At 39.5% G+C, this 17,370-nt stretch overlaps 1 protein-coding gene across 1 annotated transcript in view; it reads left to right on the top strand.

Moving 5' to 3' along the window:
* Positions 1–17,370, top strand: part of cd2ap (CD2-associated protein) — a 124,168-nt gene that overhangs the window by 21,317 nt on the left and 85,481 nt on the right. Inside the window, exon 2 of the mRNA XM_063002044.1 lies at positions 9,191–9,351. Within this exon, the coding sequence (XP_062858114.1) occupies positions 9,191–9,351 (161 nt within the window). The remainder of the gene's footprint in view (positions 1–9,190; positions 9,352–17,370) is intronic.

The raw sequence follows: 17,370 nt of genomic DNA, 5'->3' as shown, positions 1-17,370 counted from the left end.
AAATCGATTACTAAAAATCATCGATTCAAATTTTTTGCATCGAGGAATCGTTTAATCCGCACAACCATATACAGCTCACAGTGTTTTACACGGACGACTTTCACTTTTGCGCAGCGTGTTTAACGCTGTGTGCAGGTGACGTGAAGAATTGGGGCTGCGTCCCAAATATCTTAAACATAAACAGAACTTAACAGGACTTAATCCGGGTTGTTTTTGCGGACAGTTTAATGAACACTACGTATTTGGACAGGTTCGCCGCTCCTGCGAACTGAACGTATCAGTTTAGGACGCAGCCGAAATTTGATAGCGCGGACTGCAAAATATAGAGAGAAAATAGCGAACAGGAGGAGACTGGACAGAGAAAACCACAGAAAGTTTGAGATCATTTTAAGCTGATAAAACTAAAACTCAGTATAACATCCACACCATCAGAGCGTCGTGTTTACTTTACTCATGTTTACTGACTTTACTTCGTTTCAACCACCACAGGCTTTTATGAAGATTTAGGCAAACACACACACACACACACACACACACACACACACACCAGATCTACCTCATCTAGAGACACAATCCTGACAGATTTTTATCCCCCTACAAACACCACAAAACCTCCCAACATAATATTAAAGCTTTATGTTCTGTGTGAGCTGTAGCTGAAAATTAGAGGCTTATGTTTATGTATTTTTGTTTATTATTATTTATGACTTGATGACCTGATGTTTCAGGTTGCCTGTTTACATTTTAAAAGTAAATTGATTTATTTTTGATTTATTTATTTTTGCATTTAAAAAATGTTAAACTGTCCTGTATGCAAGGAATACAAATGTACAGTTTGGTTTAAGAAACATGTCTTATTTAATCTAATATGTATTTGTTTTTGCTCTTTGTTAAAGCAAAAGTATTTCTTATCCGATTACTCGATTAATCGCTGGAATAATCGATAGAATACTCGATTACAAAAATAATCGATAGTTGCAGCCCTAGTGAATGTCCTAAAGTCTCCGTTTTTAGGGTAAACCCGAAGCAGAAATTTGGTGCTTTAAATTTTTTTTAAATACCGTCACCATTTTTAAATACCGTCATCATTTTTAAATACAGTCATCATTTTTAAATACCGCGGAATACCGTCATACCGCCCAACCCTAACCCCAGTTAAGGAGGGCTGTGCTTGTCACATGTCCCTACAAGTGTGCATCGCTTATGTAGCCGCCTGGACTGGCTGGCAGAGGTCGTATTATGCCTAGTTTACTCTACATGATTTTTGCTCGCCGACAGGTCATCGCTGGATGTGGCAGCTTGGAGGCAATTCGGCGTTCGCTTGGGGCTCAAATCTGCTCTCGATTGCTGTGTGTGAACTGTTCAAAGACTCGATCTGTGCGGCTTGTCGAGAGATCGTCGATCGGTCACAGACTCAAGAAAAATAGCATGCTAGCATGCTAAATATCTGGTGCTGTCAGCGATCATGTAGTGTGAAAGGTGTTGCGATCAGGTTGTAATTGTTATGAACGCAAGATACAGAAGGGAAACCCTGGGGAGGAGTTGTAAATATGTGGAGCAGGGGCATAATATAGTTTCTATCAGAATGCATTGGCACATATGGCACATAAGCTTTACAGTATTTGTGACCATAATACAAACGTTGCATTGGAAAAATATGTATTTAACTTCTAACTCCCTCCGCGTAGCCCAATCCACTCCTTCAGCCAAATTCATTTATATTTTCTACTTCCTTTATGCTACATATCAGCGCACAAACAACTTTGATCACTCGCTTCTTGTTGACATGCGTTTTTGGACGTCGTATCATTAAACCCCTCGTCACTTCTAGCGTGTGTTTTTGTGACAAAACGTAGTTTGGGAGAATGGATAGACTCGTCTGAGATTCCCCCTGATGATAGATTGTGTAGTGTGTGACCCCCTGTCGCCGATCAGTCGTGTAGTGTGAAAACCACAACGACTTAAAAAGACTCCCGATTACAAGAGATGGAGTTGTGTAGTGTGAACTGTACCGCCATGTGGAAACCTTGGAAGTCGTGTAGAACTTAGCAGTAGCAGCAGCGACGAAGAACACTGCTTCAACCATTGTCTCTCTTCCCAGCATTTGCAGTGTGTGGAGGTTAAATAATTGTGTTGTGTAAGCTTAATTGAGAAGCTACATCGGTCTGTGGCTTCACAGTTCAGCAATGCACTGCTGTAGTAGACTTAGATTCTTTTTTTTATATTCCAAAGTCTGGAGAAACACTATCCACATGGTTCCCAGGTACTGAAATTTACTAGACACCACTTTATGATGATAATAATAATTATACAATGTTTCATTTCCTCTATGAGATTCCAACAAACAGTGTGTGGATGCACTCAGAAGAAATGCAATTACACTTTATGCATTACTCTAGATCCTAATTAAAAAAAAACAAAAAAAAAACGCTTCTACAGGAAGTGGGTGCTTACATAGTGTATCCTCCTCCAGTCTCATCTCTCACTCTACTGAAAGAATGCACGCAAATAACTAGTTCAATGGAATTACACAATTATTTCTCAGAGATAATATTCAACACATTCTGGTGCACAGATCATACATTTTTGTTGGTGAATTTTTTGGTCAGTATTTTAATATTAATGTTGTCCTGGCTGAGGAGATTAAATTAAATTAGTCGTACAAAAAGTCTGCTGTGCATTTTTTATTTAAGAAATCCTAATCCTAATGTCTTTTAGTCATTTACTATATTTTTGTGAATTTTTAGCTGTATTATCCTTCTGATGGTATTCTGATTGGATACAATTTTCAGGACATCTCAGTGTTTCCTCTAGAATTTTTTTTTTTAGCAGCGGCGGCAGGCACCCTCAAACCCAACGGCCCCACGTGACATCATCTGTGGGCGTGTCACAGTGTAGAGGCTGTGAAATCGCTATTGCGCTGTTCTTTCATATTTTAAAAGGTCTTCTGAATAAATTTTGATATTTTCAAAGCGATGAACTGTGTGATATGAGGCGGTAAAAGTGCTCTAAACAGTACGAACAACGCTTAACGTGAAAAATAAAGCTTAACGTGACCTATTGTACTAAAACAATGACCGATGACTGGGCAGTACAGAGCTCTTATAACCAGTACAGAGCACTTATAACCAGTAATAACGGAGAGAAATTTAGTGTCACTGTGTGGTACTTTTAGTACTCCACGTTACGCTTTTTTTACGTAAAGCTTTTTCGATTCTCCCGAGCTGCAGAACCAGCACACAAGAAGTGAATCCAGCTAAACACAGGTGTATGTGGAGCTTTTGGACTGGTTTTAATGGTTATTTCACACAGATGTTTTTTTGTGTCGTGGAACTTTTGTGATGTTTTTTCGGTCAAGCGGAAAGGGTCGCGGTGAGAGCGAAGCGCAAAATGATTCTCACGTGATGAACTAAAGAAAACAACAACTACGACAAACACGTCTACGTCTTCTTATCACCAATAGTTATCTGATGCTTTTGCATAAAAAAGAACATCTGTAACAACAGCACAAATGCTCACAGGTAATCTACACACTCCGCATTATTCCACATCACTACTCTTTACTTTCTTTAAGTAACGCCCACCGTTGATGACACGCGCTTGGTTCCCAAACACTGGTGGAAATGCGGGTTGTAAGACTGACCGCCTGTGAGTGCTTTGGTACGGGGGTCATTGTGGTTTCATGTCATTATATAAATTCTGATGGAGCGGCGGCAATAATTAAGCAACGGCGGGCCGCCACCGCAAAGTACATGTAGAGGAAACACTGCATCTGTAATGTCTTACCACTGCTAAAAATCATGTTTGTATTGTTACCACTGTAGAAGCAAATCTCTGTGGGTTGTTTTCTTACAAACCTGGATGTTATGTCACAAAGTCATATGACTAAGGCCCTACCTAATTCAGGGCTGCAAGAATCGCATCACAGACTGTAAAATTAGCCGTTTCCTGTGAAATATTCAAACATTTAAGGTTTGTGTTTAGTGATTTTAACATTTTTTTTAGTGTGGCGACTTTTCTGTGGTGTAGAGCAGTGTTTCCCAACCTTTTTTGCACCATGGACCGGTTTCATATAAGATATAATTTCACAGCCGGGCGAGGAAGGGCGGGTTTAAGACACTGCTTCCACCTAGGGGTGACAATAGGACAATAACACTCGAAATAGAAGTAGTGAAAACTGCTTTTCTAGCGACCTCTAATTATTCATTCTTACTGTGCGGCCCGGTAATAAATGTACCGGTCCGTGACCCGGTGGTTAGGGACCACTGGTGTAGTGTGCTGACAATGTTTGATGTATGTGTTTATGTATTAAGTGCATTTTGTCCCTTTGGGGATTCCATAATAGAAAAGTGTGTGTGTCTACACTCGTGATCATCTCTGTACTGCATTTCAAAAGAACAAGCCAGTAAAGTGTTATGCTCCCAATAGATTGTCTATGTACAGTTTATTTCTTTTCTTATAAACGCCGCAAATTCTAAAGACGGCACTTGGGTAACTGAGTTCGGAAAACTCTCAACCCATTATGTGGACGCAAAGGGGGCTGTGTAAAAACATGATTAAGTACTTTCGTCTTCGTCTTTCGTACTAAGGTAGACTATGCTGTGTATTGTAGCTTCCATTTATTCTATCATTCAGTTTATGTAAGTGTTATTTAATGGCAGCCATGAAATGTGGCTTTTTTGTTTTTAAAATCTGTCAGTGTTCTGTAAAATTAATTACATTTCCCTGTGTGTACATATGACCATGACCTGTATGCATCCTGGCATATTAGAAGCTGTTAATATAATATAATGTTTTCGATTTGGATTTGGATTAGGGCTGCAACTAACGATTATTTTAGTAGTCGACTAATCTGACGATTATTTTTATTTTTATTTTCGATTAGTCGACTAGTCAACGATTATTTATGTCATACCCTCCATCTCTGCCTTAACATAACAAAACTCTGTTATGTTATTTAAGTTCCAATATCAAATTAAAATAATGACCCATGAAACATGAATATGAAACCTAAGCTTGATAGTTTAATTAAATATACTTGAAACTAGGGATGCATCGATACCATTTTTTCCCAACCGAGTACGAGTACAAGTACATGTATTTTTGTACTCGCCGATACCGATACCTATTTAGAATGATGCAATCTGGAGCATTATGGAATAGTGTAGTTTTTAGTGTAAAATAGTGCAGTGGAACAGTTGCTTGGGTTGCCATCACTAATTGTAAAAAAAAAAAAAAAAAAAAAAAAAACACCGCACAGACATCATTGAGAAAGCTTCTGACAAGCTAACGTAAACATTCATTAATAAACGCACGTAATTAACGCTGTGCACATCATACATGCGATGCGATTCTGCTGATTGAAATATTTACTTTAAAAAGATAATACAGTCCGATCCCATCTGAGCCGATTCTATCAGCACATCCATTCGTGGTTCACCTCGGTAAATCGTAAACGACTCTGAGTCGGCTCCCGCTCTGTGGTAATAACCAGTATAATTAAGCCTGAGCTTTATAAGGTAAGTGAGTCACACAGAATGTTCTGTAGTAGTTGGTGTTTATTTACAACCGCATCATTCATTATAACAGTAAACACGGAGAGATGACTGAGAAAAGAAACTTACGCTGCGCTGAAAATGAGTCGACTCCTGAATCACTTGTATCGACACTGTGAACAGAGTATTGAACACAAACACGTCCTATAACAGCGGTCGCTGCTTTTGTAACCGGTTATCTTCACTGTTAGCTCTATTTTAAGGTTGTTTTTTTTTTGTCAAACGGAACTAAATAACATTAAATGTGCGTGTGAGCGTGGTCAGTGAGAATAATTCAATCTGTCTCCCGTGGGTGAAAAATGAATTGCTTTAGTTTTAGAAGTAAAAAAATCTCGTAATGTCACGCCCCCCGGTCAGGCACTCGCGCCCCACAGGTTGAAAATCCCTGCGTTAACGCAGCAACGTGCACTAGGTACACAGTATCGGATGTTTAGTATCGGAGCCTCGTTTGCGAGTACGAGTTAATGAGCGCGGTATCGGGCAAATACCCGATACTAGTATCGGTACTCAAGCATCTCTACTTGAAACATTAATACACAATCACAATAAAACAATTTAATTAAATAAGAACGCTTTGGACAACATTAGAAGCTGTTATGTTTCAGAAGTTATCACTCTGGAAGTCAAAAACATTTATAACATGTCGTTGAGAAACATGTGAATGCTGTCTGTGAAGACCTCAGCCATTTGAGGGGTGCATGAACCTCTTCTCTTCTCATCCACACTTCATTGCTTAGTGCTATTAATAGAAAGAGCAAAAGAGAAAGCTGTATTCATTATCACAAACTGAAGGCTATGTATCATAGTTTATTACAAATTAGGGATGTCCCGATCCGATCTCACAGATCGGGATCGGGGCCGATCAAGGCATTTTTAACTGATCGGAAATCGGCTTTACTAATGCCGATCATAACCCGATCTTTTGTTTTACGTCAGCATGTCCGCTGTGTGGAAATACTTTAAATTGGAAAGTGAAACCAGTCCAGCAGTGAAGTGTAATGTCTGCACTGTGAGCGTTTCACGAGGCGGTGGGAGCAGAGCTGCATTCATTACTGTAGAATTTTACTATTTATATGGTGTGTGTGTCGAGGATCACACCGGTTTACAAAACAATAACTCTCAGTTATCTCAGTATCAAGCACTCTGATTGGCTTAGTTATGTAACCGAGCGTCGTAGTGATGCACTCGCTTAATAAAGAAATAAAATACACGGTATATTCACAAATTGTCGGGAGCATAACACTTTATTAACTTACTCTGTTCCGAATAGCAGACAGCCAGAGCCGAGCACGCTATCCCATGCACTATGGAAGCCCCAAAGGGTCGAAACACACTCACTTTGCATAGACCCGTCCATCAAACCATTGTCACAATACAAGCACTTTAAAAACTGGCTTTCCTTCATAACAAAAGAGTGACTTTCCATTTTATTTTGGTATTCAGGTTTTACTGGAATGCTGTTAAGTAACTTATTATTTTTTTTATATTCAAGTTCATTTTTAGTGTATCACTGCATTAAACAGAATTATGTTCTTTGAATATAAAGTTCAAAGTGAAACTGTAATTATCTCACTTCATTTTTACTACAATGCTGCACTAGGTTTGTTTACTTTTATTTTGTAAAAAAACATTAAGCAATAGCTTGGATGCAGGCAATTATTTTCCTACAGCACTGCAGAGCTATTCAGTTGTTAAACATATACATTGGATTAATGTGAATAACTGTAATGTACTTGAAGTGTGCACTGTGTAAACAGTGTTATCTAGTTCTTATCTAGACAATATCTAGAAAATACAAGTATCGGTTTGAGACTCGGTATCGGATCGGGATCAAAATTAATGATCGGGATCGGGAACAAAAAAACGTGATCGGGACATCCCTATTACAAATAGTGTACTGGCTATGCCAACTAAACCATAACAGGTTAAATATCTTAACTGAATTATCTGCTGAGCTAAGTGGAGGAGGCTTATTATTTAGAATGAATGCTCTCATTAAAAAAAAGAGCAAAAAATATGGAAGACGAGACAGGGTAACGTTAGGCTATAATGTTAAGTTATATAACGTTACTCATATAAATTACGGATTAACTATAGCACTTAATGCGTTAGCTAGCTAACAAACCTGAAAATAGCGATCTCTTAGGAAGTTTTCCGACAAGTACTCTAGCATTAACAAACGTTAACGTTTAACTACGTTGGTTAAAGCACAAAGCGGTGTAAAAACTTACCGGAATAACGCTGGTCATCACGGCTGCAGGGTGCTCGCGTTTCACCGTGTTGCTGGCGTGAAACCACAACTCTGCTTTGTAATGTCTGCGTTCAGCTCGTTTCTTTGGGTTATTTTGGCTGAAATGCTCCTGAAATACTTAAAGTTTCGGTCTCTCTATCTTTGCCTCTCTGTCTTCATAAACTCCTCGCTGCGCCATGGAAGCGATGCTGCGCCCCCTGCAGTTCCTTTAGTGCGTTGCAATAATAACGACGCGTCGACAATGAAATTCCACGTCGACAAATTTTTATAGTCGACGTTATCGATTATGTCGACTAATCGTTGCAGCTCTAATTTGGATAGGACTGAAATGACCAGACCACCACTGAGTTCGCCTAAATTTAGCACATTATGTCATGTTGGTTAATCATACATCTGCAGTTCTTTGCAGCTTGCTAGTATTTTGGTTCATGTGTAGCAGCTTTTAACAGTAGTGCGACCTGCACTTGCCCACTCATGTTATTCATTAAATCATTAAATGTTAACACAGATAGGCTAAAATGAAAAACGATCAATCATCTGCTCATCATACGTTGCATTCCATTGCTGCCACTGTAGATCAGTTTAGGAGACACATTGTCCTAAAGTCAGACACTCAAAAGTGGCAGAAAGGGGCAGTGATAAGCTGATAGTCCGATCTTTATTATTATTACATACTTAGCATTGTAATAAAGAAGTTTGCATTATCTAAACACACACACACACACAGAGCAGCAGTGCTGACAGAAAAGGGTCATGAGTCTTCACAGATGGATGAGAGCAGACAGTGACTCAGATGTTTTTGTCCACTGGTATTTATTGATCTGGTGAGTGCTTTCTCATGGCCTTGTCTCTGAGTAGCTTTTCTCAATAATTAAAAGGAAGTTTATTTAAAAAAATGCCCACATGTCATTTATCTACAGTGTCTAAAACATGCTGCTCTTCTGGACATTGGGCCTGTTATTAGATTAGATTTTAGATTAGATTCAACTTTATTGTCATTGTGCAGAGTAAACAAGTACAGAGCCAGCGAAATGCAGTAGCATCTAACCAGAAGTGCAAGATAGAGATTATATACATATAGTACACAGTTAAAGTGCAGAAGTGACCAGATAAGTGAAATGAGGAGACATAGAAGAATATTAAGACTATTAAACAGATAATGATGATTGTACAGTGAATAGACTAATATGTATTTACAGAGTAATGAAGGTGACTAAAGGTTATTTCTGAACATTAATTAGGAATGTTAATAATCAACTGGTTAACCAATAATTACTGTCTTCCTGATCAAACTAATTGTTTAATTATCGTTGTAGGTTAAATTCATTATAACAGTTGATGTTTGATAAAGCTAATCATTTATTCCTTTTTTCTGGCTCTCCAGTTGAGGTGGTAGTGGAGTTTGAGTATGATGCCGTACACGAGGATGAGTTGACCCTTAGACTAGGAGACGTCATCAAGAATGTGCGGCGAATACCAGAAGAAGGATGGATGGAGGGTGACCTTAATGGACGGAGAGGCCTTTTCCCAGACAACTTTGTCAAGGTGAGTGTTTCTGGCTTGATTGTACTGGTAAATGTTAGCGGTAATAGGTAACAACATAGGAACAGTGTTAAATAACAGAACTGTGATGATAACGACGAACCGATTAATCGATAATAAATAAATAGACGCTTTTAGCCAAACTGAGTTACAGCTGAGTCAAACATAATCCAAGCATATGCGGCATAAGGGCTTTGACCAAGAGCCCAACAGTGGCAGTGGCAGGGCTTTATCCAGTGACCTTCCAATTACTAGTCCAACTGACTTACCACTGCGCTTTCATTTGCATAGTGATGCAGCCAAAAAAAAATATCCATCCCGAACACATATGCCTATTGAGTGCTGAACTTGAACTGCAGATATCACATCATTTACTGAGTGAGTGAGCTACTGTTGCACTAAATTCTGATTCAGAAATCAGTATATAGATTTGATCTGGCAGTGAACAGACTGCAGCACATATGGATATGTTGGTAAGTTATAAAAGAAAAGGATTAGGAGATTAGCCCCAGACCTCGGTATTAAGTCAGGACATAATTGCTCATATAATCTATTGATGCTTCTGCTGCCGTTTGTTATTTTCCTTGACAAAAAGCCAAACTAGGATAGGCTGATTAATCAATCTTAATGGGATCAGTATTGTTTGTGCTGCATCTTTGTCAAATCTACATTCAGAATGATAACATAGTTCTGCTCGTACTGTATTTGTTTAACTACATCAAGCTGTTTTTTAATGAAATATAGCAAGTCTTGTTGATAAAAAAAACCCCCACTTATATGTTTAAGATTAAAATATGCTTTATGTGTGTCAATTATTGGTAGGGCTGGCTCGATACCACTTTTTTATGTCCGATAACGATACCGATACTGCAAATTGAGTATCTGCTGATACCGATACCAATCCGATACCGTCATTTCTCCTCAAACAACTAAGCAGTAATAATACACGTCTCAATGCACCATGGTTAAACTAGCTATCTAAATAACAATGCTCAGACTGTGAAACAAATATTCTAAAGGAATAAATACAGAACCTACAACATCACACTTCTGCAAAACTGCTGTTTTTATTTTCACTTTTACACACAGAACATTTAGCAGCATTTTTGGCTTGTTTAACAAAAGTGTCTACAATTGGAAGATTTGGATGTCAATCAAACGCGATGGACCAATTAGAACTGACGCAGAGTTTAACTTTTCCGTTGAAGTTCTGTCACGTTTTTAGATTATTAAAAACCAAAGTGTGCTTATTAAAAAAACCCTGCTGGATTTTGAAGAGGACATCTGTGGCTAAACGGGAAGCGGTGTAGTTTGTTTTATTTCATAACACTAATGGATTAATTGTTGAGGATGTGAGAGATCTCCAAGCCGGGACAAGATAGATTTTCTTTATCACGGATGAGCGATTTATCATTTATTAAGCGATTTTTTCATTGTGTTTAAACAGTGTGTTTAGGTGTGGCAGCAGTAGATGATTTTTTAAAATGCTAAAAGTTTAAGTACATCAGTGTGTTTTAATTTCTGAATGGCTGTTGCGGATGAATTGTAGATCAGTGGCACATGTTAATTTATGTCATCAAGAGTGAGTGGCAATAAACGACACTTGTCATGTAATGTGAATTACATATATATTGTCTGGCCCTTTAAGAATGTTAAGTATACAATGCTAGGGTATCCACGATTTTCCTGAACTTTGACCTTTCCCGTGATTCGTAGCTGAAGCCGGTTTTTGACTTCCGGTTACAGTGTTTACGTTCTGAACGACAGAAGTAATGGTCATTCGTAACTGTTTTTTTTTAACAAACATGGCCAAAAACGCTAGGTGGTTGAATAGTTAGTGTAGAGCGACTGTCTATTTCTGCATTTTGTTAGACGAGTGCACTGTGAACCCTTATTCCCTCCTCTCGGTGTGTTGTTGGAACGCACCCTGCTCACTCGCATGTCCGTGTCTCTGCAAGCTGATACTCCGAACAATAAAGCAGTTTTGTTTGAGTTAAAACTGAGTCCTTTCTTAATTCCTAGCACTCGACAATAAGGACATTTTAAGAAGCTGTGGTGACCGTGTTCTGACAGTGCTCCACCCTTCCACGCTTACAGAGTGGGTAGATGACATGAGGTTAGCTATATTGATATAAGTGAACCATTTCGTCTTTTCCGAAGCTGTAGACGGTGAGGAGCTACAGAACTATAAAAGCACAGAGGCTTACATGCGTAGGAATTGCTGAAGGTAAACATCAGGCGTGGGTAACGCTGAGGGAAAGTGGAGTAGTCGAGACGGTGGGTTACGCATGCATTGCAGGGTAAGGGAAGCTGTGGAAGGTAGGGAGGGATGAACCGAGGAACATTCTAATAGCTGTGAAACACTGGAAATAATAAACAATGTATCACGACTGATTTTACTTCTACAACAGTGTATACTTATATTGGTTCATGAGTGGATGTAAAGCAGGAAAGGGGAGCTGAAGAGACAGAATAAAACGCGTTGCGTTGTTTAATTTACTAAAACAATGAACTGGGAACAACAAACAGTGTATTTACACCCGTTCAGTATTCACTTGCACAAGCCGTGTCTGTCTGGGTGTCCGGATTTAAATGTTATTTGTCCAATTTCTGCAACGCTCTCTAAAATTTTGGACTATACAAAGTGAAACTGCATTATACGATATTATAAATTTTTTATTATTATTTAATTAATGAATATTATTAATATAATTCATATGATTATTATTATATTATTATGGAATGTAACGCGTAAGGCGCAGGTCACGGACAATGTTTACAAATCCGCTGGTGTTCAAAGCACGAACTTTCCAATAACAGCTTCAATTTCTTTGAGTTGTTGTGGCACCCGAGAGCGGCACACGTCGAGCCCGAGCTCATATTTGAACCATGCAGTCCTTACAAAAAGTAGTTTAATAATGTTGTAGTTACAGCAAATCTAACGCGACCGGAAACGAAAAACCGGCAAACGGAAATAGGGAGGTGTCATGGCAGCCCCCATTGTGTTGCCAGGAAAATCGTGGATAGACCACTGAAGTCGTGTCGTCATATTGTAGTCCACGCCATGTTGTTATGCCCATATTTGGTAACCCGGGTCTAAGAGAAATTTTGAATGGGAAATATGAATGGAGATTTCGCAAATTGCCTCTCTCGCATCCTGTAGTCATAAAAAATGTTCCAGAGCTGTTACGTTTTGTTTTATGGAGATTCTTCTGTCTTATCACTGGATCCTCTGAATTATGAAGTTGTTAAAGAGTCAAAATATGAATATTGCTACATGTAAGCTAATGCTACTGCGCACTGCATTGACGTCACTAGACTGGAAGCCTCTTAAGTGTTTTTTCTTTTTTCTTTTATAAGTCTCTTAAATAACCGCACGAAGCAGCGCGATTCACCAGTGTAACAGTGGAGTGATATTCACAAGTTTTACTTTATATTTTTAGTATCTAGCTACATTAAAGTAGAAAGCAAGGATGGTCGGGTGTTACGCCTTTGGTTATACTCAACAAAAGCAGGCTGCTCTTTCCGTCAATTCGATTGGTGTAGTTCAGTGACGTCTAATTAATGCGCAGTAGCATTAGCTTTCGTGTAGCATTATTAGTATTACGATCCTTTAACAACCTCGTAATTCGGAGGATCCAGTGATGTACAAGTGAAAAATGTACATAGGACAAAATGTTCAGGGTTCTGAACATGTTTATTTAGCTCAGGATGCGTTAGAGCCGATTTTTTAAAACCCCGTTCATTTTTCCTATAGGAAATCTGACTTAGACCCTGGTCTCCAAATATGGGCATAACGAGGACTACAGAATGACGCACGACTTCAGTGGTCTATAGGGAGCGAGTGCGTAGGGAAGAGATTAGAAAATTATAGTCTCCTGCTGTGCTATGTTGTTCTGTGTTTGCACTGAGCGTCTGTGACATTAAAGTAGCGTTCTCGTGAAACCCCACTCGAATGTTTGAACATTGAATTATTTTACAACACTCTGGAACGTATCTTTGTGTGTTATTTGCTTCACACACAAACAATGTCCTTATTTACATTAAGTGTTATTTACATTAAGCAACAGTATCAGATCAGGTTACACGTTTTTTTTCCCCTTCCGATATCCAATCCAGTGATTTGGGCCAATATCGGACAATATTTGGTCAGTATCGGATCGGTGCCAGCCCTAATTATTGGTTTAAAGAAATTGGTAAAAATGCATCACTAATCTGTACAGGAATCTGTACAGGTTTACTAGCAGTTAAACTGGAGAAAGCATCTTTGTTGTAATGTACATTACAATTTTTTTACAAGCTAGCATCCATGTATTATTCCTCTTTGTAAACTCTTTTTGGTCAGATTTGGTCAGAAAGCATCTTTAAACATTAGAAAAATACCAGTTTAATATGCAAATAAAAAGCTTTAACTTGGTGTATTTCTTTACAACCATAAATCAGAAAATGTTGTGAAAAATTCAAATAAAAATAACATTTATTTTCTTACATTATTACGTTTACATTGACTTTTATTCCATAGCAGAGTGTCTGAGCTTCTCTATTTAAAGATTTAACATCGGCACATTGTGATAATGCCTTATCATTGCTCGATCATTCATTTATTCTTTCATTCATTTATATATCACAATTCTAGTTGACTAGGAAGCTGCTGTAAGCTTGATTTCTTTATCTGCTGTTCTAGTGCTCGGCTCATTAACTATTAAAATAATGAAGTCAAGTAGCGTTTTTTCCTGCCTTGGGCGTTTGCTTTAAATTCTCTCTAAGCTAGAATTCTTGTTTTTATTTCTTCGTTTTATCATATATTATGGGACAGATCAATCAAAACCATTCTAATTAAGTGCATGTGTGTCAGATTTGTATTTAAAAATGTGGCTATGCTGGGCATTTTCAGTTGCAACTTCCATTATCTTAATATACACTGATCAGCCATAACATTAAAACCACCTCCTTGTTTCTGCACTCACTGTCCATTTTATCAGCTCCACTTACCATATAGGAGCACTTTGTAGTTCTACAATTACTGACTGTAGTCTATCTGTTTCTCTGCATGCTTTGTTACCCCCTTTCATCTTCAATGGTCAGGACCCCCACAGGGCCACCACAGAGCAGGTATTATTTAGGTGGTGGATCATTCTCAGCACTGCAGTGACACTGACATGGTGGTGGTGTGTTAGTGTGTGTTGTGCTGGTATGAGTGGATCAGACAGCAGTGCTGCTGGAGTTTTTAAATACAGTGTCCACTCACTGTCCACTCTATTAGACACTCCTACCTAGTTGGTCCACCTTGTAGATGGAAAGTCAGAGACGATCGCTCATCTATTGCTGCTGTTTGAGTTGGTCATCTTCTAGACCTTCATCAGTGGTCACAGGACGCTGCCCACGGGGCGCTGTTGGCTGGATGTTTTTGGTTGGTGGACTATTCTCAGTCCAGCAGGCACAGTGAGGTGTTTAAAAACTCCGTCAGCATTGCTGTGTCTTATCCACTCATACCAGCACAACACACACTAACACACCACCACCATGTCAGTGTCACTGCAGTGCTGAGAATGATCCACCACCTAAATAATACCTGCTCTGCAGTTGTCCTGGGAGAGTCCTGACCATTGAAGAACAGCATGAAAGGGGGCTAACAAAGCATGCAGAGAAACAGATAGACTACAGTCAGTAATTGTAGAACTACAAAGTGTTCCTATATGGTAGGTGGAGCTGATTAAATGGACAGTGAGTGTAGAAACAAGGAGGTGGTTTTAATGTTATGGCTGATCTGTGTATATTAATAATGTACAGTAGTAAGGACCTACTAATATCAGAATTCCAACGCATATTGATGTAATTGCAGCGAGATTTTCCGCTAGCACACCAGCACTGAGATTCTAATCACCCTGGTTCGAATCTCAGCTCTGCTAACGGTTGGCTGGGCACCATCTAGAGGGCACAATTGGCAGTGCCTGCAGCAGACTCAAATTGGCCACCGTGTCTGCTGGGTGGGGTCTTCAAACGCTGTGGAAGGACCCTGGTTTGCGGATAGAGGTGTCCGTGCAGAAACACGGGTGCCTTGACTAGGGGAAAAAAGGAAAATACAGCTAAACATAGATTGGATTTGACGGTTATTCCACACGAATGCGTGTTTGTCTCATTTTTTGAATATGTTTTACCATACCACTCAAGCCAAGCGCTGAGCAAAGCAGCAATTTTTGCCAGGCACTCTGTGAAGCGTAAACCGCGCAAACCGCTTCTCATGTGAATGTGCCCGAACAGTTTTTCTTTAATTCATTAAAAAGGTCAAATTAGAAAGTCCACATGTAGTTGTAAACAGAGCTGATGCATGCACACTGAGGGTGGGTAAGAGTGGGTTTCAATACAGTGTTCTTGCTCTGTACAGACTAGGGATGCATCAATACCATTTTTTCCCAACCGAGTACAAGTACATGTATTTTTGTACTTGCCGATACCGATACCTATTTAGAATGATGGAGTTAATGAGTTAATGGAGTTAATGAGTTGGCGGTTAATAAATATTTTTGCAATGTTGGTGTTTTGTTGTTATGTTTTGTAGAGAACGATCAGCTCAGAAATACTGTAAAATGTGTGTGTGTGCCGGTGTATTCTGATATAAACTATATTATCCCCCTGTCCCACCTGTTTAACCTGTTTGTTATTGGCTGTTCGACATGTCACTCATTCCCAGTCGCACATCTCAGATCAAATATCTGACATGCTAGAAAACTCGATCCGGTCGCTGAGCGCTCGGCGAGCCGGTCGGATCGAGTTGTTGGATAGTTCACACTAGCGATCGAGAGCGAACGCCGAGTTGCTCCAGAGCCGGCAAATCTAGCGCCGACCAGTCGCCGAGCGAAAATCAGGGCAAAAATCGTGTAGTGTGAACCAGGCATAACGCAGCAACGTGCACTAGGCACACGGTATCGGATGTTTAGTATCGGAGCCTCGTTTGCGAGTACGAGTACGAGTTAATGAGCGCGGTATCGGGACTCATGCATCTCTAGTACAGACTGTAGCTGCACTATTAATTGGAATTGAGTTCCAGTGGTTGGAAATGAGTTAAAATTCCTGGATTCCACCCCCTCCTAATTATTCCACAATCTTGTCCATTCCAATTCCCATTTGTGAATCGTTTCCTATCTAATAAAGGATAGTTAGAGCAGCACACACATTCCCTCCAGGAGCGTGTCCATGCAACCACTTCTTATCACCTGCTAGTGTTTTGTTTCCACAAAGAGCCGTATTGCATACAGTGAGCCACGCTAAACTCCATGTGACCCCTCACCCCCAATTTGCACAGCCTCCTCAACCAGAAGATATCAGCGATTGTGTATTGCGGTGGCAAGAAACCCAATCTCACCTTTGCTCCCTTAAACACTGCCAACTGTGTATGTGTAGATGCCCGGGCAGGACAGCCGGTCAGACACTTTGCGTTGGCTTGCTTTCTCTTTATACCCCTGCACCTTCAAAGCACTTAAAATACATTTTTAACTAACAACATAAATCAAACAATGGTTTCTGTGTTGGTTATCAGTTAGCAGGTTAATCATTGACACTCCTAGTTCTAGCTGATTGGTGTATGAATTAAAAATATGTGCATTCCTTTACTGTCCAGCACTGGGCAACATAATGAATTTCATACTTGTTTGACAACTAGGGCTAGCTGGGTACAGCCTGGCCTTTTTAAATACTCTAATGCCAGTAACCTATGTCTGGCTATTAGGTAATTTATAGCAGTGTCATTCATTACTTCCATTCGTGTATTGCTGCACTGTTTAGTTAGAGCAGTTTGGATTGTACTTTGCTCCCGGATAAAGTTTGCAGCTTCTATTATCAGCTGTAGCTGAGGTGGAGTTTCCCACAGTCATGGAAAGTAAACAGGCACTTTTGTATAATGTGAGCAGGCTTGGTACTGCCTTGCCGTCTCTGATAAAAATGCAGTTTGCCTGAAGGCGCTCAGACAGTGTTGCTAGCACATCATTAATGTACCATTCTGATTATGTCTGGAATCGTTGAATC

Source organism: Trichomycterus rosablanca, chromosome 9 (genome assembly GCF_030014385.1).
Source record: "Trichomycterus rosablanca isolate fTriRos1 chromosome 9, fTriRos1.hap1, whole genome shotgun sequence".
Classification (NCBI taxonomy): domain Eukaryota; kingdom Metazoa; phylum Chordata; class Actinopteri; order Siluriformes; family Trichomycteridae; genus Trichomycterus; species Trichomycterus rosablanca.
This window is presented reverse-complemented; position numbering and strand designations above follow the sequence as displayed.